Source organism: Streptopelia decaocto, assembly GCF_964273445.1.
Source record: "Streptopelia decaocto genome assembly, chromosome: 12".
NCBI lineage: Eukaryota > Metazoa > Chordata > Aves > Columbiformes > Columbidae > Streptopelia > Streptopelia decaocto.
In genome coordinates this window covers 16,897,951-16,923,192 of record NC_138667.1, presented here as the reverse complement: position 1 = coordinate 16,923,192, position 25,242 = coordinate 16,897,951, and the positions used below count along the sequence as shown (strand labels likewise).

The following is a 25,242-nucleotide window of genomic DNA, read 5'->3' as shown; positions in this document are numbered from 1 at the left end:
GCCAGGATTTCTAATCTTCAGTCTATGACTTAATGATAAAAACACCCAAGGAGAATGAACATCCAGACAGCTCCTAAAGCAGTAAGATCAGAAATGACTATACTGTTTGGAAGGCATTAGGGTCCCCTGAGTTCCTGTTAACGCAGAACTGTCTTTTCTGACACATGGACAGTGACAGTTCAGACCTTCAAAGCACCTCCTTTTGGTTAACACTTTACTGCTCTTCCACACACGTCCGTTCAGTTCCCATCTGGGTTTAGCAATTGGTATCTTGGGACTCATCAAAAAAGTATTGAGAGAAGACAGGAGTTGTGCTATGCATAATCCAGCTCACAACCCTTCCGGGAAGGGTGATGGTTCTGTCCAGATGCATCCTCCAAGGTCTGAGGAGCTGAGGTATCCAGTGAGCGTACCACCACACAGTGGCAGTGGGACGAGGCTGAGATCCACAGTTGTAAACACCTTTGGCTGTGTGTCTCCACGGATATGTCTCTGGGCCATGCAGTGAGCAAATGGTCAGCTCTGGGCTTCTCCAAGCCAGGCACAGGGATGCTTGGATCCCCAGGTGAGCTCTGAAGTTGACGGCACCTGCTCAGTGAATGCACACTCAGGGTAGCACCTCACGCTGACTCCATGGAGCCCCGGGGCAGGTACAGGTGTGCTTTGAGTACCTACATCTCCACCACCAGCAATCAGACCGCACTTGTTACTCACAGTCCCCGTTAGGCTTGGAGGGTGAGCTGTGAGATGCTATCGGGCTTATTAGCTGGGATAGATTTGAACCAGAGGTGAAAAGGTCTCACATCCCATTCCACATCCGTTACACTATGCAGCTCAACTTTAACCTCTCCAAGAAATTTCATTTTAAAGATAACTTAATATATCTCCCTGAGGGTTTTTTTTGCAGGTTTTAATATTTGAAGAGGAGCCATAAACAACCCACAGACTGCCACAAAGTGGCGCAGAGTGGTGAACAGCAGTGTGCTAAACTCGCTCCTGGGCTCACGAGGTGCAGACAAGAGAGGTAAGAGGCAAGGAGCCCTCTCCTGTCACGGAGCAAGGAGGTGGCTGTGCACTGGGGAAATCCCCCTGCTCGGAGAGCAGGATGTGTCAGTGGGCAATGTGGAGCTTTGACCGAGCTCAGGGAGAGGAAAAGGGAGCCAGCCTTCCCTGGAGCTGCAGAGGAGAAAAGGAGGAAAGGGAAAGAAACAGCCAGGACAAACACATTCTTAGAGGAAGAGGAAAAGTGACAGTGGCACTCACACAAAAAGGAAAATATGAACCCTCCTCCCCCACCCCTTCCTCTCTAGTCTCCCTTTCTGAACCTGCACAGCTCAAACTGCAATCGCCAGGAGAATTTGAGAGCTACCCCTCCTCCTACAGTTGCACAGAGGTCTTCTCTTCCCCAGCCAAGTAATTTCCATAATGACACAAGAACTACACTCACTTACTTGCAAGACAGCTGATTAATCCCCTCGATGTAGTAGCATACCCCACCATTGACGCAATAGGACTTGGCTGTTTCATTGCATTTTCTTGCATGCCCAGACCAGGAGGAGAGAGTTGTGGTTACTGCAGGGAAAAAACAAAACAAAACAAAACATATATATTGTTATATCCTTTGTTGGGGAATTCTCTTTTCTTAGATATTTTTCAACTAGTTTGTTTGCCAAAGTAAAAGCCCCAGCACTACAAACCTCAGCCTGTGCCTTTAGACACACCTTCACCTCTCCAGGTCATGGGGCTGTGACTTGACCTTTCCTTTCCCAGGAAAAGTGGCCAAATGAGTGAGGAGTTGAGGACACACCTTCCTCTAAGCAGGCAGCGTGTCAGGACAAGATAATCTTTTTGGCAAGCTGTAGGGAAAAGTGCCCCTTTCTTACCTCTCCTTGCCATCCCGTTACACAAGCATGCAACCCTGCAGCAGCGGGCAGGCAGGAGGGTCGGAAGAACACGTGCTGCGAGGCTCAGAGTCACGGTGGCATGCTGCTGAGGCCTGACTTGCATCGTGATACTGGACCAAGATCCAGAGATACTGCAGGGGACATTTCTTTGCTTCACATCCCTGGGAGTAAATGAGTTTTCGGAGGCAGAAGCAAGTGCCCTCCTTGCCCCCGGAACAGGTCCAGTGCAAGCAAGAACAGCTCCATCTCTCCCCCCACTACTGCTGAGCATTCCTCTGTCTGCCCCATTGGGGCTGCCTCAAGAGACCAAGCAGAAGTTCAGCAGTAGAAGTCAGAGAGCCCAGGTCTGCGCTAAGAGAGAGGCAGCCAGCATAACTCGTTTCCTGGGATACAGATGCTTTTCCAAAGTCTTTCTGGAGAAAAGCTTTCCTGCCATGCAAGGTACAAACAAAACTGACAGTATTCTGTAGAATTTCAGTGCAATTCCTGTCTCTGAATGACTCAGACAAACTTACAGCCCAAAACAGAGAGTCTCCGTAGGCAAAACAAAGGCTTCTAGGAAGGGAAAACCTTTTGTTAGAGCAACTGATACAGGTTACAAAAGCAGACCAGCTTTTGGGATTGCAGATTGATCTTTACATAGCCAACAGAAGAGCTGGGCACTCAAAAGCATCTGCTTTTTCCAACTGAATACTTAATCTCCTTAAAGATAGTCCGCCTTCCTGGACTGCCCACTTTGCTTAAACTCTAACACGGTTGCATCTCCAGCAGTGTGGCTGCTACCTGTTTTCCAGTGCTTTTTATGTTGTAGTCCAGGTTTCTGAGGAGATACCCTCATCCATTCTGTTTTCCAAAGCATGAACAAACCTCCCGGAGAGGCTAACGATCTCAGACCAGCTGCTGAAGACTGAGCACCTCGTTGACACAGGAGTCAAGGAAGAAGGCTGGAGCCAAAGCCCGAGGCAGGAGCTCGTCAGAGCCACGGAAGAGGCAGCGAGACAAGCCAGAGCCTGCCCTGGAGGGAGCTGGGGCTGCTCCCCACACCTCGGGCAGCCCCCGTGCCCGTCCCAGCTCCACAGCAGGCTCGGAGGCTGCTGTGGGTGCCTGTCCTGCTGCCTCCAGCTGCCAGAGACCAGGCCCCGTTCTCAAGCTCCAGCTCTGGTCCAGCACCCGCAGGGCACGTCCAGGCTGTCACAGGTAAAGGAGGGCTCCTGGTGTTCTGTGAAGCCTCTCACATTTGGGTGATCCTTGGCACATGAGCAAGTTTGTTCTGGATCTCTTGTGTTTAGAACTACCTCTAACTGCATGGGGTCCATACCTCCCTGGATGAGGAGTTTGCTCATCAGGCTGAGCACAGCAGGAGTAGCCCACCCTATTACCTGCACGCAGCTCAAGGCAGAGCCAAGATTATTGCTAATTTTGCTTGAACCAATGCATTGTCCAACCCCATTGTCTCCTGTTCCCATAGGGAAGTCAGCACCTTCCACTGTCTGACAGAGCTGGGGTTGTGCACCAAGCAGAGCTATTTCTATACTTTGCCTTGATTAACCATTGCCTCTGGGTTGTCTTTTCACAGATATCCAGGGCAGAGCAACTTGTCCCGAAGTGCTCTGCAAAACAGATATGGCAAATACTTCAGCAAAGACTGAAAATGCACATGGTCCTGGGACAGCAAATAGCTGCTCCCCTCCTAGGGCATGTAACGCCAGTCAGCTGGGAGCCAAATGTGCAGAGCGGTGTACACATACTGGAGTATATGCTGGGTTTAAAAGGAAATGATGACTTGACTGAGCCATCAAAGAAGTCTTTGCAAAAAGTCCTCAAATATGAAAACTCCCAAACTTCTGTAGGGAAATTCAGTGCTCCGTTCCAGTTAAGATTAATGTGAACTAGAAGCCAAAGCCATCGCAATGGCTTTGTAACAAGTCTGTATAATTTATACCTTTGTGAGAAAGTAGCATGTTTCTTCTAAGGTCAGCAGAGAGCTGCAGGTTCAAGACAGAGGAGCTCTAAAGATGTGTCATAGCACCTGGCCTGTCTTTGCAAGGCCTCTCCTTTAGCTATTGCTTGATCCAGCCACTTAAATCAAGCCTTAACACCAAATGCCATTTAAAAAATGAGCACGAAAATAAAGCCTAGACTGGCAGAATGTGGCTGTGTCCCAAAACGCAGTCAGAGCCAAGCTGTGCAGGGGCTGCGCTGTGCATTCCATGAGAGGCTGCAGGCTGCGCTGGTAGGAGCCGCCTGCTTTGCTCCGTAGCCCTCTTGGGGCATGCATGCCATCAGAGAGGGAACACTGAAACTTAACGAACCAAAGCACTGCTGCAAATTCAAAGGCATGTGGATGAAGAACAAGTACAGCCTGCAGGAGCCTGTCACCCCTGCAACCATCAAATGTATCAGTTGCTGGCAAGCAAAACAATCCATCTGGCAAAGCCTCACATCATAAATCCTACAGGAAAGGATTCTGGAGGGAGCCTTCCCTCAGTAGGAGAGGAGCAGAGAGGAACAGAGAGGGACAAATGAAAACAGCCCACAGCCAACACCTCAGATGAAAAGCACCCTTTCCACCAGAAAAGGTGGGTGGGAAGATGCAGTGCTGTGTGACATTCTGATACCAGAGCAAATCACAGTGCTGACCAGCGAGAGATTGCATGGGGTTGTGATCTCATATAGACAATTCCGTTCCTTTTAAACAAACGAAAAAGAGACTGACATGAATGAGTCTTGGGACACACATGTCCTGCCCTTCTAGAAAGAGAGCTGTTAACAGAGCTGTGCCTATCAGAAAAATATGTGGTTGACCAATTCTCCTAGAAGCATCTTATTAATGTCATTATCTTTTAATCTTGTTTTCTGCAAGTATCGCGCCTTTTCTCCCAAAGAAGCACAAACTGTTTTAAAACTGAATCACAGAATCATATCCCTATGGTCCGTTTGTTAGCAGCAGAGATGTACGAAATGCTACAAAAAGAGGCAGTCAGCCCAGTTCCCTGTTGAGAAGGGAGTGTCATGAAATACAGGCCATTATAAGAGTAAAAGCTGAGCAGTACTGGTCAAACCAAAGCCCTATCTTGTCTCTGACAGTGGGAAATAGGCAGTGCTTAAGGAAGAAGATCAGTATGAACATGCAATTATAATCTTCTTCCGGCTGCCTAGGATGAGAAGCTCAGAAACAAACCTAGAGCACCTTTCTTATGAGAAGACACTGAGAGAGCTGGGGCCGTTCAGTGGGAGAAGAGAAGCTGAGAGGCATCTGATCAGTGTTTATAAATATCTCCGGGGTGGGTGTCAGAGGATGGACCAGACTCTGTTCAGTCGTGTCCAACAACAGGGCGAGGGGCAATGGGCATAAATTGAAACACAGGAGGTTCCATCTGAATATGAGGAGAAACTTCTTTATTTCGAGATGCCAGAGCCTGGCCCAGGTTGCCCAGAGTGGGTGTGGAGTCTCCTTCTCTGGAGATATTCAAGACCCACCTGGACGCATTCCTGTGCAATCTAGATTGCTTTAGCAGGTGGGTTGGACTAGATGATCTCCAGAGGTCCCTTCCAAACCCAACCATTCTGTGATTCTGTAAAACTACAGCGTCTTTACATTTAATAGGTTTTAGTGGATTTCTCTTCTACAAATGTGTCTAGTTGCTCTTCGAACAAATCTAATCTTGTAGCATCCACAATATTTGTGACAAGACCTCTAGTGTTATGTACACAGTGAGCAAAGACCCATCTCCATTTACTTCCTTTAAGCCTGACCCTTCCTAACTCTTGTATTAGGAAAAATAGTGATCATCCCACTCATTTCCTCTGTGCCACCCGTAGCTTTACAGGCACAGTCACTATCTCCTTCCCTAGTTGGAAAGCAATGATCTCCTTTGTAGCTTCTTATACAGAAGTTGACCTGGCTGCAGTTCTTCTTTGTGCCATCTCTGTTTCTGTTTTTCCCTTTGGAGACCATCCTGTACACATTATTTATGTCACCCTGTTTTGTTCTCTATTCCATTCATAGCAATTCCCGATGTTCATTTTGAGTTTTGATGTACTGAATACTGACACTTATGTATTACAACCCTGAAATCTCACTCCTGAATGGTAACACTGCGTCCGGAGCCTCCCAAGGTGCCTGATTGCTCTGAGATGCTGCTGTAAATGGGAATTTGTGTTCACATGGGCAGTAGCTGCAACTAGTTTGGGAGCAAGGATAGAGAGACCAATTCAGACCAGTTCTGCCAATTCAGACAGAGGGAAGTGAAACGTCTCATTTAGAAAATGTTAATTGCGTCTATGTTGAAATGTGACCCCCTTCCACTCAGTTACTTCATGTGTAGCTGTATTCTCCCACCAGCCTGGGCCACTGGAAACACCATTACAAATATCTACCTGGTCCTAGGTCGTCTGCAGTTTGATGACAGATGTTGGTAAGTGAGCCTCCTGTACAGCTTATTTGCAGTCATGCACGTTCATTCACCTCCGCTCCAAATGACACTCAGGTGTGCGTGGTGATCCAGAAATGATTTCCAACAGCTAGATTACGCTAACTGCTGCATGGTACCAGGCAGATTTTGCTCCCTGTTGGCTGCTGTGGTAGCATAAGTCCTTCATTCAGCCTCCAACACAACTCTATCATCTATTCCAAATGGCTTGGAAAGTCGTAAAATTACTGAGATAAATAGATATCTGAATAAGTGAGGGAGCAGTGTTGAGAGCGAGCTGCAACCTGGGTGGAAAGGGACTTGTGTGAAGCCAGTGGGAGTTGATGAGGGGGTTTGTGCAGCAACATCAGTCATGTACCAACTGCCTCCCCAAGTATTTCAATGAATTAAGAGCAAGAAAGAGGGAGCATGCATGGGGCAAGATACAGAAAAGCAATGGTGAAATAAGACCAGTGGGAATAAGCCCCTAAGACAGGAGCCTCTGCAAACACAGAGGCAAGCAAGTCACAAAGCTCCTGCAAGGAGGCCTGGAGCAGCAAGATCTCCAGCTGGTCTCAGTCCCTGGGCAGAGAATAAAGCAGAAGGGAATAGAGAGGTGAGGACAGGGAAAACAGATGTGATTGCAGATGATCTGAAGCCACATTTTATTACTGCTGTCCCAGTCAGTGAGGACAGCGCAGCACAAACACATGAGAGATTCAGAGCACTGTAGTCATTCCGAGTGTGTGTTTTCCACCACACACCTAGGTTATTCGGGACTAACAACGTCAGGGCAACAGAGAGGAGAGGCACAGGCACTGGCACTGCCATATGGACTTTCACATAATCCATCTATGTAGAAAGGCCGTCAATGATTACGCAAGTTTTCTTACACATGCACATGATTTAACATTTGCAGACAGCTCACCAGCTTGTTCTCAGCAATCTGGTAAAATGCTCCCCCTGCAAAGAGTTAATTAATGCAGCTTGGACTATAAATTATAGTTAATTTTTCACAAACTACAGCTACTGTCGAGGAGAGCAGGGAGACAGCGATAGTTTTGCTGCCTTTATTTTGTAATATAAATAATGTTGCCTGGTGTGTTCATAGAGTACAGACACTTTACTCTCTCAATATTTAGACATTCAGTTAGACAGATGAACTCAGTTGGTTGGAGAGTGTATACAAATTGCCTGCTCTGTATATGCCTCGTGTACTTACTGATAAAACACAGAATTGCTGAGGTTCCTCTCAACCAACTTAATCCAACTGTTTGTCAGAAGAACATGAATGAGAAGGTGTCTGGCCAAGTTATTCCTTAGATGTAGCACCGTAATCCTGGCATGAGCCACACTAAATTTGTGATTTACACTGATTAATACACTGAGGGACTGTTGATCCTAACCATTCTCTCTGTGGCAGATTTCTGTACATCTGGAACGACACTCTCATCTCTTAATAAACCTGAACAGCGGCTGGATGCTCATGCCTCTATCTGCACATAAAATCAGAAGGGCCTGTGCGGACTGGGGCTCTCCTGGCAACAAACTGGGGCCTCTGGAGCTCATAAAAATTCTGCTCCTGTGTGTTTATTCATTTGGAAGCGAACCAATATTTACCTCTGCATTTTACTGAAATAGATCTTGCTGGAATTATGTTCCTAGCTCCTGAGGGGATCATAAGGATCAATAGCTGCAGACTAGAAGTTCATCCCAAAATGCAAATGCCAGACTGCAGGACACTCACCTCAGAGCAGCAGATATTGCTGATCAGAACAACACGGGCAGCACTCTCCACATCTCCTATCTGCACTGTTCAAGTGTTTCACTGAGGAGCAAGTTTAAAGGTCTCTGAGCGCCAAGGGGCTGCCTTTTCCCACAGGACAGGCAGCTATTGCAGGGGCAAAGTCCTGTGTTATTATAGAGCTGCTAGTTGCTCCTCCAGCCTGATCTCTCCAGCTTTATGAAGGAACCCTTCCTATGTTTTCTCTACCACAAGGGTCCCAGAGTGCCCATGATAGCACTGCAGCATTTTATTAATATTTTTCCAAGTTCCCATCAATCGTAATAGCAGCAACATGATACTTCAATGAGGGGATTTGTTCAACAACCTAAAAAGCCTTTTGCAGGGCCAGTGCCAGCATGAATGCTTTGCAGGAGGGACAGTTGAAGCCCAAGAAGCGAAGAAACATGCCAGGATAACATGACGAGTCAGACAGAGCAGATCTCTCTGCGCTTACGACCTCAGTTCTTCCAGGGGACATCAGCTTCCATCCTACGCTTTATTCCATACTGCCCATCTTTGCCTTTAGAGTCACAATGGCCTGTCTTTACCGTGCATCTAGAGCTTTAAATGTAATGGCTACTTAAAAAATACACAGTGTGTAAAATAAGCACCAACCAGGACCTCAGCTCTCTCTGCAGACTGTTGGCGAGATTGCCAACACGTACACCTCAAGGTACCGTGCCTGCATGCGTGCCGGCTCCTCTCAATTATCAACCACACCTCCAGCTGTGGGTTTTAAATTATCTGAGCAAAGGCCACGGCAGGACTTATTTTTAGTCTAATATTGAAAACTGGTCTGTCTGCATGGCCCATGGCTGACTGACTTCTCTGTTCTACCTGTGCTCTGGGCTGGCTGGACAACTTCAGCTCCAAACCAACAGCACCACACTCATGTTCGCTGCCTCCAGGAGAGCCCAGTGCCTTCGGACTGGAGTGACCAGAGACTGACCAGCCAATTAATGTGCAGGTCTGCCATAGTCATGCAGTAAAGGCCACGCCAGACTGCACTTGAGACAAGGTTTGGGGTGACTGGCTGAATGTTAACTATATGGCACGTCTTACTGTGGTATATATATGCTGAAGCTTTGATTCAACTAGATGTGACCAGATGTGACTTACAAACCACAACAGATCAGACTTCATTGAGCCATTGTAATTATGGCAGCCCACCAGGCCTGTCTCACCTGGGAGAGAGAAAGTATTCCCATCACCCATCCATGTTAATCATTGGGGAAGGTATTAAATGGGAGAGGGAGAGCCTGAATGAGTCCAAATCAATGAGTCTACAAACAGTTCAGTGATGTCACCAAGAAGACAGCTATGAAATCTGTGAACCCAGACTGGTGTGTGAGGAGTTAATTGAAGAAAGAAGAGCTGTTCTACCCTGCCCTCCCACAGGGACCTCTAAAGAGACTTCAAGAATGGCTGGTGATCCCCAGCAGTTGAAGGCCCCAAAAATCAGTCCAGGGAGCCCAGCTTTCATTCAGGTGCCTCACATTATCCCCGAGTCGTCACATTCCAAGCACAACTCAGCTCGGCCTCTTCTGCTCTTTCTCCCTTTTCCTTCTTCTCAATTGATCCCAAACCTCGATCTGCTGCATAGCACCTATAGGGTGAGGTTCAACAGCCCAGCCAGACTGAGGATATGACCAGAGTCCAGGCGAGCAGCTGCAATGATCCACATACTGGTTTGGAGAGCATCCTGCTGGCAGATCCTCTCATGACCTGATGGTATCCAAACCATGCTTCATCTGCCTAGCCTCTATTCTTTTTTTACCCTCAAGACTTCACCTGTCTGTTGAAGCCAAGGAAATGAACTAGAGGAGAACTCAACAGCAGAAAACAAGCAAATGGGATTACCTAACCTTTTCAAGGATTTCAAACATTCTCTTACCTTTTAAAGATCGTAATATCTTTGTCCTGCATAAACCTTCCACTCCAGGATGCCCTACAGATTGCACTGAACCTTCTTCCATTTTTGCCTCCGCTGAAACTTTCCTGAACTTTGAGACTGATTCCTATTCTGTTCATCAACCAGTTCTCTAGCCACAGAATCCCAAAGCTTGTTCAGCTGGTTTGAGCTGCACAGGATCACATTACCATTTTGAGTACTCTGAATGTTGTAATGAGCATAAAGGACCTTTTTCTCTGCATCAGGGAACATGATCAAGTTACCCATCCCTGCACGTTCCTGCCTGTGAGCTGAGCCACTGTGACCACTCAACTGGCCTGTGACAAACAGAAGATAACATGTCTTATTTAGCACTTTTTCACTATGGATGAGGATACTGCAACTATTTCATGCTTACTGGGTTAAGGAGGAAGATTCCTTGAAATGAGTAGTAGGCATGTCTTCTCTTCAGAGCCCCAGTGCTTTCTGAAGAAAGCATCTCTAGGGCTGCTCTAGTCTGACAATGCTCGAACGAAAACATATACTCAAAAGTGTAAGATGGTGGTACCATGTCAAAATACGCAGTGTCATGGAAAGACTTTCCCAGACACCAGATTTCCTTACTGAATCTGGTCCGTGGAGTCTAGCTTGACCATGTGGACCAAAACTGGTGTTAAGATTGACCCTACGTCCCTATGACCAGGCTAGCACTCATCACACTCCATAGTCCAGCTTGTTACATCTGCTAACTGGCTCTAGCTCATGTGAAGGTGTCCACACAACTGAATGAGGCTGAGTGCTACACCACGCCATGCACATACCAAGCAGTGGGGGCATCAGGAACCCCAGCTCTCTGTCTCCCAGATCCCAGTACTCACACCAAATATAGGGTCGCATCCACATGGGCTGGACAAGGATGAAAAGGCAGATTTCAATCCAGACAGGTCTCAAAATGCAGCACCATCAGATCCCAGACCTCCCGAGTGTGCTGTCTTTGGTCCCAGATCCGACTGGTATCAGGATTGTCTCTACACCAGAAACATGGTTTTCTCCATACTGTCATGAGATCTGTGAGGCCCATACCAAACAGTGCCCCTGTCAAAGGGAACCAGAGGACCTGCTCCAGCCAGCATGTAGGCAAAGGGCACAATAGCTGGGCAAGAGATCCCATGCACATAATTATAACAATGCAGGTGTTTACAAGAGCCTATGGTACCAAGCTGCCTCCTTGCACTCTGCAGCTTTGTGTCAGGTGCCAGCTAGGCATGGAGAGGTGCTGACATGGAAAGCAGTGGGACAAAAAAATATGCTTCTAGAGAAAAAAGTTACCCAAGAACAGAGCCAGAACACCTTGGAGACCTGGGCTGCATTCTGAGTGTTGAACGGTGTATAAACCTGCCCTGTGTCAAGGATGCAGCAGCGCCCAGCGGTCTGTGGCCACTGGAGAAGAGGAGAAAGAAGTCAGAGGTGACTCGGGATGTGGCAGAATTTGCCAGTAGCTACACTCAGAGGTGGTAAGAAAGACTCAAACAGTGCTCCAGGGGGGAAATATGTGATATTCCACTTATTTTCCCAAGGCAGGGATAGACCCCACCATCCAGGGAGGAATGGGGACCTTCAGGGAAAAACACTAGTTAAAAATGACTAAACCAGGAGCAACAAGCTCAGAGGTGCTGGAACTCATGGGGCTGCATGGAGTGATGGGGGTTTATCCCCTTGCCCATAGGAACTGTCTGGGCCATGGGGAGAACACAGTGGGTTCCTTGAGGTGTAAGGTCCAACACCATTGTCCAGCCTGCCCGTTAAGATGTGCACCTTGCACCATGGGCCAAACAGAGGTGACCAAGCACCGTGACCAAGCTGTGTGAAGCAGTCTCTCCTTTCCCAGGGAAGTCCAGGTACCACCAAGTTTGCATGGTGCATTCTCAACACGATGTTTAAAATCCAGTGAATCTTTTACAACCTTTCGGTGAAACAATGAGAGCTGGGACAAGCTACACGTGCCAGACAAGCTCTTGAATATAGATATGTGAAAGATATGCAAAAATTTTACAAGCATGAGATACATGTCAGCTTTCCAGATTAACACACCTCACATCATTTCTGTGACCTCCCCATAAGTTATACACATGTGCAATTCTATGATAGATCATCAGTAACCATAAAAATCAGGGGGACTATCTGTTATTTAGATAGCAATTAAGAGAGTTCATTAAAAAGGAATGTAAAGGAAAAGGTCAATGACAACTTTAACTCTGGAGGTTTTACCATCTCTTCACATCATTAAAAAAAACCCAGGCAGTCAGGGATCATGTTCCCACAGAAGACGTTTTGCAAAAAGAGAAACTTCTGTGCAAGCCACATGGCAATTTGCCAGTCTCCTTCCTATTGTTGAAATGTGGCTTTTAGTGAAAATAGCACACATCTAATGCAATGCAAATATGCAGCATGGATCTATGCTGGTGAACACAAAGGAAAGATCCTGGGGAAGAATGATATGGTCATTGTATTAATGCTGCTCCATCTCAGCATGATGTCCGCAGTGCAGTGGAAGGCTAAGCACAACACAAGAGCAAACTTTAAGTGCAGTTTTCTAATCAGAAAAGCTTTTAAAGGATACGTGGTGAGTCCCTGCTGTGGCTGCAGTCAGATTCCATTTAAAATCACCAGAAAAAGGAGGAAACATGCCCATAAAATCTGCAAAGTGGAATCGCCAATGGAGACGCGCAGACAGCTGTGCTGTCAATTCTGGGCATAAACAGCTGGAATGGAAATATAGCGCAGATCTCAAAATAGCCACCTGGTCCTTGGCTTTCCAGGCGCCTGCTCATTTGGATGATGTGCGGTGGCAGTGTCCCCGGGGAGAGGGGCTCCCCGACACAGAAGTAATGCCCCTCACCAGAAACACTTGAATCAGTGGCCGGGCACCTGGCTTCCACACCTGCACGCGTACACATGCTTAGGTTTTTATCTTTGCGTTCCCATTTTCCACTGCCTTTGTGCCAACTGAATAGGAAGGAGTGCTAAAAAGCACTTCCACCAAATTAAATCACATTAAATAGTTTGGGAAATCTGTTCTTGCTTTCTGGAGACTCAAGGAAAAACGTGACAGCAGGGCACAGATGTATTTTCTGCAATTTTCTTACAACTTATGCATGTATGTTTTCTTGTGTTTCCTATAGCCTCTTTTGGTTTTCTCACTCATCCTCAAAACCAAAGCAAAAACAAACAAACCAACCAACCACAACCAAAGCCAAACCACCACCACCACCACCACCACAACTAAATCAAAGGTCATTACAAGCATATTTTACACCTATCAATAAAACCATGTATTGGAAGAGCTGGGAATGCTTAAAATCCAGCTGCAATTGTAAGTAACATGTTCTTCAAGTTACCATTACAATAGTATCAACCTCTCCCTCTCTAAGACAGACACCAGCAATATGAGTCATATTTTTTGAAGTATCTAGGGAAAGATCAGTGGCTTTGGGAGAAATCAAAGAGAAGTTGCAATTAAAGAAGATTCCAGGAGGCAATAAAGCTTTTTATGCAAAATGTCTCATAAAAACAAAACAAATAAAGGGAAAGAAGCTATATGGGGGGAGCAGGGGGAGAGGTACTTACACTGTTCTTCCATAACAACTATTTTAGTTTCTGAGGCTGGTAAGACTTGTGGTGCTTTCGTTGTTCCTGGGGAAATTAAGGTAAGAAAGTAGTGAACACAATATCTATTTAGAGCAGAGAAGAATGGGCTTAGCGACTGCAGGGAGAACAGGAGCAGGTGCTGCTGGGTGGCGCAGGCTGGGGTGGCTATCAATGCGTTAGTACTGGTTAGAGTACGCTGGGACGGGTAATAGGGTAACAGAGGCAGACAAACCAGTGCCTCTGCAGGGGACGGCACGCTGGTCCCCTCGCCGGAAAGGGCATCGTGGCGCTAGGATCTCGGTCGTGGCAAAAAGGCAGAAACGGCTCAGGATTCAGCCGCAGGTGATGAGCGAAACTGCGGGAGGTTTGCTTAGCCCTGATGGCCACGAGAGGGCAAAGACGGGATCATAGACCAGTGTAGAAAAATGCAGAGTTTAAGAAAAGGTGAGATCCTCTGAAAAGATTACAACCCACAAGTATGTGCAGCTCTGCAGCACAAAGTAATGCTCGAACAAGAGATGGAGGAACAGGAAACAAAGGCCATGGCCCAGGGCAACATGGGGGCCAAGCACATGTAGCGATTTCCTCCTCATAAACCAAGATACTGGGAAAGTCCAGCGTCCACAGTCACTAGCTCTACTCAAGCCCACTGGGAGCAACAGCTCTTTCTGGATCAAAGCCCCTCACCACCCTCCAGATGCACCAAGGAGAAAGCACAGGAGCCTCCGCTCTGCGTGAAGTGAGAACACCGTGGAAACGGAAAAGCAGAAAGGAGTTTTTGTAAGATTTGGGGTCTTTTCTGCAGTGTTCAGCAAAGATGGGGGAGGGTGGTCAGTCAATGAGGCATTTAGAAACTTTCTGAGGAAAAAAAGAGCCTGAAACAATCACATCTCAGCTGTGTCCTCATGCCCATGTAATACCAGTATTAGACTACTCAACAAAGAGAACTGGGAAGTGCAGTATTTTTCTAAGAAAGCATCTAATTTACTTCAAAATAATAAAAATCTGCAAATAGCACCAAAGCACAATATGTTTTGGTTAAACCCAGAAGCATTTCCTCAGAAATTTACACCCTCCCACAACTTTTCAAGCGAAAGCATTTATTTCTGAGCTGCGTATTTTGTGGAAACACCAGAATTGCAGAGGAGAGATGAGGTGACGGGTTTGGCTGATGGGCATTTTCAAAGTGACATGGGGTCGCCGCACTGCAGCCACTGTCTTTCTAAAGAAAATATCTCCTCAGTGTGGTGTTTTCGGTGATTTGCAGCACATCCGCATGGTTGAAAAGGTGCTCTTTTGAAACTGGTCTGAACTAAAAAAGTAGTAGTGGAATAGAGCAAAAAGTACATTGCAATGGCAACACTGCCTCATCAGGCTGAGAATTTTTTACCAGCAGAGACACAATCTCAGACCTTCACATCCATGATGGTGCCATGCGTGAGGTTCTTCCTTGCCAAGCCAGGACTCAAGTTGGATCAGAAGCCTCTGCCTCTGGCCTCTGCACCCCTAGCTGGGAATGGCTTGTTGGGCTGAGGACATCTTGCTCCTCCACAATACTCATCTCAAGCCTCAACAGCTCAGGCCACCTCTTGCAATGCCACCTCTTTACAGGGGCACCCAGAGATGTCCCCAAACCTCGCGTCTCTGTGTCTCAAGAGGTAATGTTAGCTCATGACCTCTTCCCAGTCCTGGATTCGCCCGTCTGTATCACAGCAACACTACAGGACCATCAACAATATTGCTGAAGTGTCAGGTCAGAAAGTGTGCTTCCAGCAGACGGTCCCGGAGCATCGGTCCCAGCCAGCCTGCCCAGGACAGGCGGATGCACCAGGTGCCCAGGGACAGGGCAGCAGTAAAGACACAGAATATAAAGCAGCAGAACATAGCAATAGCTGGAGTGAGCTTCTGGGAAAGAGGGGGAAGGCTCCAAGGGGAGGCCAGCTCACATGTCTGCTCTGATGGTTACAGACTGCTAAACTTCACTGAGCACTGTGTTGAGACTTAGCCACAACAGGATTAATACTAAGGAGCCTGGAGAAGAATGCAAGCAGGGACAAAAGAAAGCACACATGTGGATTCAGAGACAAGCAGATGCATTGAGGAATATTCTGCTAAAAGATATCCCAGAAGAAGGGAGCTTGCAGAAGTAAGGAAAGCTGTGAAGATCACAAGAAGGCCCAGCAGTAAGGACAAGGAGACTCCAGGACAGCGAGTGCTTGGGCACAGAAGAAGGTTGTTCAGCTCTGGGTAGGTCCAGGGGGAAGTGGAAAAAGATTGCAAAGGGGTGACAGAGCTGCAAATGCCTACATCATCTTGTTTACCTTTGCAAGGGTCTGCAATTAGCATTCGACTGCTGTCCTGCCAGGTGACCTGCAAATAGCAGCAGCAAGATGTGCATGCAGCTGAGAGTGGCAAGGCAAAGGCAGATTTGCAAGGCAGCTTAGAAAATGGATTAATCAAGGCACTGCCACAGCAGGGCAGAGCAGGCAATCGAATGGATCTGCAGCACGTTGCAGCCTGCAGCTCCCACTAGCAAAAGGTACAGGCCAGATCTTTGGGTTTCTTTGATTGCTTTTCAGGTCTCAACACATTCCTGGGGCAACTGGAACAACTGGGACAACTCAGGTGTGTCCTCATACTCCCTGTGACCCGAGAGCAATCCCCTGTGCTTGCCGCACAGCATGCTCTCCTGCAGAGGAAGAGTTAAAGCCTGACAAACGCTGCCATTACCTGTGCATGCAGGAAGAGGCAGTTGGAAGGTGTAATGCATTTTCCTGGTGCCATAAGTGTCCAGGATCAGAGCCTTACAGCAGGCACTGTTCAATCACACCCTTCCTCTTGTGAAAGCGGATTGCTAGTGACTGGGAAGGGCAAGCGGAAGAGGCAGACAGGGCAGGTAAATGCTGCCCATGCATGTTGCACATGGGCAGGGGGGTTGCACATGCAGCTCCCGGCCAAAACAGGCAGGAACAATTTCAATTGTGATGGGACAACCATAGCACGAGTCAGAAAAAAAGGGAGCAGCACTGCCTCGGTTAGCTTACTGTGGACACCTTTCCTATCATGGTCAGAAATCAATAGGGTAGAGCAGTAGGGCTAACTCCATAGACGTGAAGCATGAAGGCATGGAGGGCTGAGCATGGGTGGCCTTTCTCCAGACTTTGCAAGCACAGGGTTTTTACAGGCAGAGTAACGGGGCGGGGGGTCGGTGTGCTATGTGATATTGCAGCTTCATAGATTAAAAGATTCAGGACTGCAAACACTGCTGCAGAGGTTAATAGAGAAAATAATACCAGAAAGCAGCAGGAGAAAGCTACCTTCCTTCATATTTGAGTAATACTAATAAGAGCACAACGACAGAGAAACTAGATCACACCAAAGGGTGGCAGAGCACAGAGCCCTGGCTCCCACAGTGGCCCGTTGTGAATGGCAGGAGGAAGAGCTTAGGAAACAGTCATCCCTCCCCTAATTGCACCCTCTCGGCTTCTGGCAACCACTGTAGGGACTTTCTGAGCTGGAGGGTGCATCCAAACCATCATGTTAAGCAACATAATTATTATGACCAAGATAATAATAAAACCGTCTAACCTCAGACTCCATCTGCTGAGCTCTAAGAGATGGAGCACACGTTCTAGGATGAAAACCAGAACCAACTTCACTCATCGCAAAGCTATGGTTTAATTACTTGTCTTCTGGTGAGTTTTGCTTCTCAGAAATTCTTTAAAAAAATAAAACATCAAACCCACCAGTTGCTTTCTTTCCTCCTTGCTTCTTTTAAAAAAATACATAGACTGTTAAGTTTATTTAAAATGTAAATTAACCACATTGCCAATGACAGATAACAAAGATAAACATTTATGCTAAGCTGCATTTTTCTTATCTCCCAGGATTGTTTTACTCTGTATCCTGAAAGCATGAAACAAAATGCAAGACAGATCATGTGCAGAACCTCCCGCTTTCTGCTTTGAGTGGCAGACAGCTCAAGACATTTGCTGGCTTCTTCACTTACCACTTTTCACATTCAGGCTGCCTTTTGCGGTGTCTTTCCCTAAAACGTTCTCCGCTTCACAGCTGTACTCCCCAGCATCTTCCAGCTTCACCTTGTTGAACTGCAGTCTGGAAATCTTTCTGTTGAAAAGTACAGCAGACATTTCTTATTTGATTGCTAACCACCCTCAGGAATTGATAACCAGTCCTGGCCCTAATATGCTGCCCAGTATGTCACCCCTTCTTGAGAAGATGGGCTGCCTGATCTCACAAGCTGAACAGGCACTCAAGCCTGGTCAGGATTCGGGTGAGACCGTTCCCAGGAATCACAACCACCATGATTTTCTAAATTAACATCTCTCTCTAAACCCGCTGCTCTTAGTGTGTCGCCATGGTTTGGTGTGACGCCTGCTCTCATTCACACAGAAAGTCTTGTGAGGGGTTGAGCAACCCAGCACAAAGACCTTCTATACTGGAGAGAAGTCACGTTACTGATGGACAGCGGGATCTGCCTGCTGTGGAGACAAGACGTGTTCTGCACCTTCCTCAGCAAGGAGGCCGAGCAGTCCAGGGCTTTACCAGCTGCATTCAGCAGTGCCACACACTCAAATGAAAACACCCACGGGGCCAGGGGGGATTCATCCCTTCATCCCTTTCCAGCCCGCAAACCAAACCCCTGTGGTTTGACCTAGACAGCTAGCTTGTACTTTTATCTGGGCCAACAAATAGGGCAAGCACTTTGTCTCCCTCAGGTACACACACTCCCATATACACTGATGATTGCCCGTGTCACCGAACAACCTGTGTTGCTTGTTCCATGGGAAAGGGAGCAGCTCTGGGGCAGAGCTCTGTGGTGCCACGAGGAAGACAAGCATCGCCTTTCTCACTGGGGGTGACTAACGACTCATTCTCTGGGATGTCTCTGAATAACAGGCAAAACCTCTTGTTGCCCAGTTTAACAGAGGTCGACAGGAGCCCTCAATACACTGAATACCACTCATGAGACCACAGTGGGACTCCCACGTTAGGCCCTCTGTTTTCCTACATTTCCCTCTGTTTTAGTCATCTTATCAAAAAACACCCTGTGTACTCTTCTCAAGATAATACCTCTCCGCTTTCTACCTCAAACTTTTATCTCAGGTCTGTGTTATGCAGTCTCTTTATTTAGACACCTGGAAACACTGCCAGCTTTAGAAAGAGGTCCCAGTGGCCTATGTCACTGAAGACAAATAAAATTCCTTTAAAGTGGAAAATAATCATTAGCTTTGGACATATTTGCAATGTTACATGAGTCATCTGTGAAGGACTTTTCTTTGGGCTGTGCAAATCATCATCCATAGGAAGTCCACAGAAGCACACTGGCATATTTTTAACACACTGACGTGTTGTTTCACTGGGAGCCACGGTGCAAGGACACAGTGTGAACATCTCACTAGTTACATTCGTAAATTAAAAGCACTTGGAGACAACTTGGTAGAGCTCCCATGATACAGGCGCTGCCCTGTTTTAAAGGATGCGGTCAAGTGTTCAATTGCATGATTTAGGCCCCATGTGGAGCAACTTTGAAATGAATGTTGACAGTACGCAAAGATCTTTTGAATGCCTCTAATCTTAGGCGTCCCCTAATCCACTGTGCAAAGCCAGTTATTTGGGCCAACATGTTCTTACATCTTACATTATTATAGCTCTCTCAACCCCCATAGACAGAATGCACCGTTTGTTTTATAAACCACCCCTATGCCTGGCTTGTAGCTCTTGCTGCAGAGCAAGGCGTGTGTTGAAAGCAGCTTGTAATAGCGAGGCTCTGAGTCAAAGTCCTGTAGGAACCACGACCCTTGCACAGCAGCATGCTGGGGCTGTCTGCATGCAGAGCTGGAAGCATCAACAAACACCCTGCCTTCAGCTGCTGGAGGACAGGCATTCTAATGATAATTGGCTGTATTGCAATCTCGTACACACAGCATGTTTCACTGTGTGTTGTAACCGGAAACATCCACTACAGCATTAGAATACCACCTGTGTATGTGATCTTTTACTGATAAAGGGTTTTAAGTCCAAAAGATACAAATTAGTAAGTTATTAGTGACACAGAAGGCTAATGAAGGGGGGCACACCTGACAGACTCATCTCCAAGAACAGGTTGAGAGACATTTGGTCTTTTACCTGGAACTGGAGAGGAATGTGAGCAGAATAAAAAGCAATGTTGTCATTTATAGCATATCAGCATCAAGGAGAAACCAAAGAGGATTGTTTTGTTTCAATGCACAAGACTGTTGTACTGTCAAAGTAACTTATTTTTATTTTCCATCACTGTTCGTTGAAATTCTCCTGGATTGCAAGATCCCACTGAAAAATCGAGAGCTTTTTCTTGCTTGTCATACCCGACAACAATGGTGTAGCTACTCTTGGTCTCCACACTGTGCTGTATAATGTCAGATAACAGACCTGGGGGAGAGGGACAAAAGGGACAGACGAGGATCAGTTTTTAGGTGGAACATAAGTCAGTAAAGAGTATTTCCCTATTCCAGGAAACACTGAAGGAAACAGAGAGATACCTTAGGGAGAGATACCATTAGTTATATGCCTTTTAAGTTGGGAGAAATGCCTGTGCATTAGAAGAACTGAACTTGAAGGATGTAAAAAGACTAGACCTTGCTTGGTCTCTGTGTGGCAAAGACGATCAGTCTCTCTGTTCCAATTTGCCATCTTCAAATGATACTGAAATATGTCAAAACTGCCTAGGAAATTGCTTTTTCAAGTTTGTATTCTTCCTCCTGCTGCCCCGGAGGGCAGGGACTTTGTTCACTTGAGGGCAGAAGCACGTTTTTACAAAAACACCGAGTAGTAGCAAATGAGGAACGAAGTTGTGCACGGGAGTTGTGCACCCAGTCCCCTGCTGCCCTGCTGGGGAGCGATTCTTGGGGACAGCAGCCCTGGGAAAGCCCAGCCATGTGCATTCACAAGGGTGCCTGGCTGCCAGACGATGCCATTCTTCTGGAGGAAGGCACTGCCCCGGGGCTGTTTGTTCAGTGAAAGGGCCAGGGTCACTGACAGATCCCGTCATTTCACTGCAGTGCAACTCTGTTGATATTTCTTTACTTCAGGGGAAAATCCGCCTCATTGTCTTTTCTGACCCTCAGCACATATGACTTAACCACGCACTAATTATCTCCTGTGGTGCCAGTGGAGGAAGAAGCCATGGGGAATATGTTGTCTGCAAGCTCTGGGGGATAGGATACACAAGGAGACCTTCAGCCTGGCCAGAAGATCATCCCCCAAAATACCTTTCTGGCTAAGAGAAAAGAGTCCCCCAGAGGGCAGTTTGGAGTGATGAGTAAATCACCCTCTGCGGTGCCAGCCTCCAGACTACAATGGGAAACGGGGAGATCAGCCCTTGGCCAGGACCTACACAAAGATCCTAGCAAATTCTGGCCTGGAAGGGTGACCTCATCTGCTCTAATTCAGACATCTCATCTAAATGTGAGCTTAGGCCCTGAGGCCTCCAGCGTAGTCAGAGGAAAAGAAACAGGCACTTCATCTCAGCCAAGGAGGAACTTTTCATGACAGGAGTCATGTTCCCATCAGCACTTCGGTCAAGCTTGAATCATTTTTCTCCTCTTCCCTACTGCCAAGTGGAAATAGGACTGTCTTCCCAGGTCATCTCCTCACAAAGCCGTTCACCTCAGAGCGTGTGTGCAGGAGAGCAGCGGCCATGAGCTGCCTCCAAGACACCTGAGTTTCATTGAGGACTTAGTGTTCCCTGTGAGAGTTCAGCCACTTCTGCATCGTTCAGGACAAAAATAGCTCTAGGATTACTACAGTTGTAGCATTTATTAGTCTTCTAAAAATAGGGTAGCTAACAGATCAGTAATAAAGAAGTCAAGGAATTAGCTGATCAAGAGAATCTGAAGACTACAACATATGCAGCTCCCAAATTGTCAATGAAGAACACTGCACATAGTAAACACACCTGACACCCTAGGAAAAGGAAATTCCCAAACGTGTCCCTTGCAAAGGACACACTGAATACACTGGTGTGGTTACCTATTAACTCCATTCCTCTCTGTTTGCACAGGGAGACGGTGGCAGGAACATTACCAATATTGTAGAGAGCAGAAAGGCCAGCAATTGCTGCACAGCGATGCATTTGCCCTAAGAGAGCAGCTAATGACTGTCAAGGAGGTTCAGAGCATCCATTTGTTCAGTTTACAGTCAAGAAGGTTGTCCAGAAGCCGTCAAACATTGGGCAGCCCCACTGGCTGGAGCAGTGGGTCTCAGTGCCCTGGCCTTGGGGAACACATTCATTTTCCCCAGCATACAGTGGGATATAGGCAGGTAGAAGAGATCACTGCAATGCAAAGCAGAGTGGGGATGGCCATGGCAAAGCCCTCTCTCTGGCAAGGCAGAAGGTGGCAGCCATAGAATCATAGAATGTCCTGAGCTGGAAGAGACACACAAGGATCCTCGAGTCCAACTCCTGTCCCTGCACAGGACACCCCACAGGTCACACCATGAGGACATTGTCCAGTCTCTTCTTGAACACTGTCAGGTTGGGGCCGTGACACCTCCCTGGGGAGCCTGTTCAGTGTCCAGCACCTCTGGGTGAAGAACCTTTTCCTCATGTCCAACTGACCCTCCCCTGGCACATCTTCTGCCATTCCCTGGGCTCTGTCACTGTCACAGAGAGAAGAGCTCAGCCCTGCCCCTCCTGCTCCTGCTGAGGAACCTGCAGCCCCATGAGCTCTGCCCTCAGTCTGCTCTGCTCCAGCTGAACAAACACAGGGACTTCAGCCGCTACTCATACGGCTTCCCCTCCAAACCTTCATCAACCTCATGGCCTCTTCTGGACACTCTCCAGTAGCTTTATATTCTTTTTCTCCTGTGAAACCCAAACAGGAGCATCCTCTCCCCTGCACAGCCAGATGGAAACCACCCTGATCTCTTCCCTGCCCTTCAGTTACAGAGCAGCACAACAGAGCTGGGAAAGCCACGGTGCCCTGCAGCGCTTGAAAAACACAAGTGGCCCTGTGCTACCTGCTATGTACTCTAGGGCATGAGCTGGCTAGCTCAGGGTTAGCTATAGAAACAGCAAATGGGAAAGGGGAAAAATACCCTCAAGCAAAGCAATCAAATAAGAGGAGCAAGGACAGGCAAGTTCAGACTTTTCAGCTCGGCCATCATCCCTCCTGCAGTGACGAAGTTCTCCTTCCTTCTCCCCTCACACGATCATCTCCCCACGCAGTGTTCGACCTGCTGGGGCTGTGGGAAAAGCAGGTGTCCTTGAGGGTGCTCAGGACAGGAGCGACCATCCCCTGACTCCCTCTGCCTGTTTCTCCTACCCCTCTCCCCAACATTAAAGTGCTGTTCTAACCTGAAAAGCAGATTTGCCCCTTCTCTGCTCAGCAGTGCTGTTGTCTCTCTTGGGACAGGCTGATTTTAAAAAGAAGACTCGACCAGTCCTCAGTCGGCAGAGCTGACATGGACACTGGTATGAGAGCGAGAGCTGGAGTGCCTTCTGGGTCACACAGTGTCAACAGAAGGGGAATAGATCGATAAGCACGCTTCAAAGAGCAGGGTCACTTGTGCAACCCCCCCTCCATCCTCAAATTCAGCCTGGGGCTGCATCGCTGAATTGCCACAGATGTCCCTGCAATGGGAAGAGGTGTAGTGCAACAGAGGCAGCGTCATGCAACCACACGCCAGTCCCCAGAGTGGACTTTGTGGCCACTCTGTTGAGAGGCAACTCCCCGTGTGCTGCTGCTCTTTGTGTCAGGGAAGTCTGCAGCAGCTGCCAGGGCGTGAAATCAATGAATACGTAAAAGCTGAGGTTTGGGTTAAAGCTGTTGCACAGACTCATTGCCAGTACAGGGTCCCTTGTATTACTTGTCCTGGAATTCGAGGCAACTGGTCCATCCCACAAATGTTTCTTCCAACTCCAATGGCCGGATTTTAATTTCTTTGAGAAAATGCAGATACTGGAGCAGTACTCTGAGGCTTGCTCAGAGCAGGTTCTTTCCCTCCTTACTGTGATATCTCACAGGAGAACTCTAGCAGCCTGCTAAGAGCCAGGAATCTCCCAGCACCAAATGTCCCAAAGAGCGTATGACCTCAATACAGAGATGAGACACCCCTGGTAGTTGTGCAGCCAGGACAGTGTGCAGAGGTCTCACTATTTCAGCAACCAAACTACAAGCTTGTCCTGTTGAGAGAAGGGGAAAAGAGGGTCAGTGCTGCTGAGGAGAAGGCACAGAGGTCCTGGTTTGGAAGTGTAGGCTGATATGCTGGGCAAATCACAAGCAGAAGCAAAACTTCATGGATTGCCAGAAGGCTTTAGAGGGTGTTTAAAGGAAAGCCAATTAATTTTAAAAATCAGGGGAGGAGGTGCATCTGGCTGGGAGGAAACCCTGTGCAGAGCACAGGAATGGAAATCAGCAGAGCCATGCTGCGAACACTCAGATCAGGAAAAGGTATTTGTGGGAACAGAGATGGTGGGAAAGGGATGGCACCTTCAGACTGACAGAGAACTACCCCTGAAAAACCTCTGCGAAACGTATCACCATGGTTACTGTTTGGGGGCTCCTTTCTGAGTCTGGAGCCTTTGGGATGCATGTCATTCTTTCCTTCCCAAGTCATTTTTCTGCAACTGGTATGTGTCACAGATCCTCAGTGCCTGTGAAGGGGACCTGGCAAATTCATGCCTGTAGGTATATAACGTGCTGTCCCAGATGAACAGCCCTCACCCTGGCTCTCCTTGCTCAAGGCTGAGCACTTTAACAACTGGATGAATGAAATTTCAGCTCATGTCTCAATGAGTGCTCCAGCTGAATCTCTAACATTTTGCAACTGTAGTGGGCTAAAGTCTGTAGGGAGAGATGTTGCTGGTGTGTTGTGGTGGTGTTGTTTGGTGCTGGGTTTTCTTGTTTGGTTGGTTTTTGGGGGTTGTTTGTTTCTTTGTTTGTTTTTTTAAGCAGCCACCATCACCGGAAAAAGAAAAAACAAACTAAATTTCAGGCACGTAAAGCTCCTTTCACCTCTAAGTTTGCACACATCATCAGTTGAAGCAGCCCGGCATCTGGCTGTAACTTGTTAGCCACTATAACTCAGTCAAGTTTGATTAATGCCCATTCCCTGAATCTCTTAGGAGCCCAAACTTGTAAAGTTTTTGGATTGTTCTAGCTCAAGACCCAACTGCTTCTTCTTTCAGTTCTCAAATTCCCTGGTTCAGTCCCAGGTGCATTGGCCAAGATGATGTCCATCATCTCCTTTAAAACAACAAGCAGACAAACAAAGGAGATGCTCTCCTTCACACCCCCCTCCAATAAAGTGCCTTCAGCAGCTAAAACCAAATCCCAAATATCAGAGACTTATAATAACATCGTGAGAGTTAGCAAGTCAGAAGCTCCCCTGGTGATTATAACACCACCGGTGCTTGAGAAGAGCCTTAGCTTCAAGGCATCTGGAATTGCTCTTGCAAGATCCATTGTCAAATGAGCCTTTTCCTTTGTTTAAAAATGTCAGCCTGAAGACCCCTGCCAGAGTGGTGGTATAGCCTGCTTGGGTTCACTCTGGCTCCCACAAGGCTTCAACAGTTCTCTTTGCCCCTCCTTGTCTCCA

General features: G+C 47.4%; 1 protein-coding gene across 1 annotated transcript in view; it reads right to left on the bottom strand.

Annotated features, from left to right (window-relative positions):
• Positions 1–25,242, bottom strand: part of NRG2 (neuregulin 2) — a gene marked incomplete at both ends in the record, with an annotated part of 162,384 nt that overhangs the window by 31,882 nt on the left and 105,260 nt on the right. Inside the window, 3 exons of the mRNA XM_082063610.1 lie at positions 1,452–1,572; positions 13,621–13,686; positions 17,651–17,769. Coding sequence (XP_081919736.1) covers positions 1,452–1,572; positions 13,621–13,686; positions 17,651–17,769 — 306 coding nt within the window. The remainder of the gene's footprint in view (positions 1–1,451; positions 1,573–13,620; positions 13,687–17,650; positions 17,770–25,242) is intronic.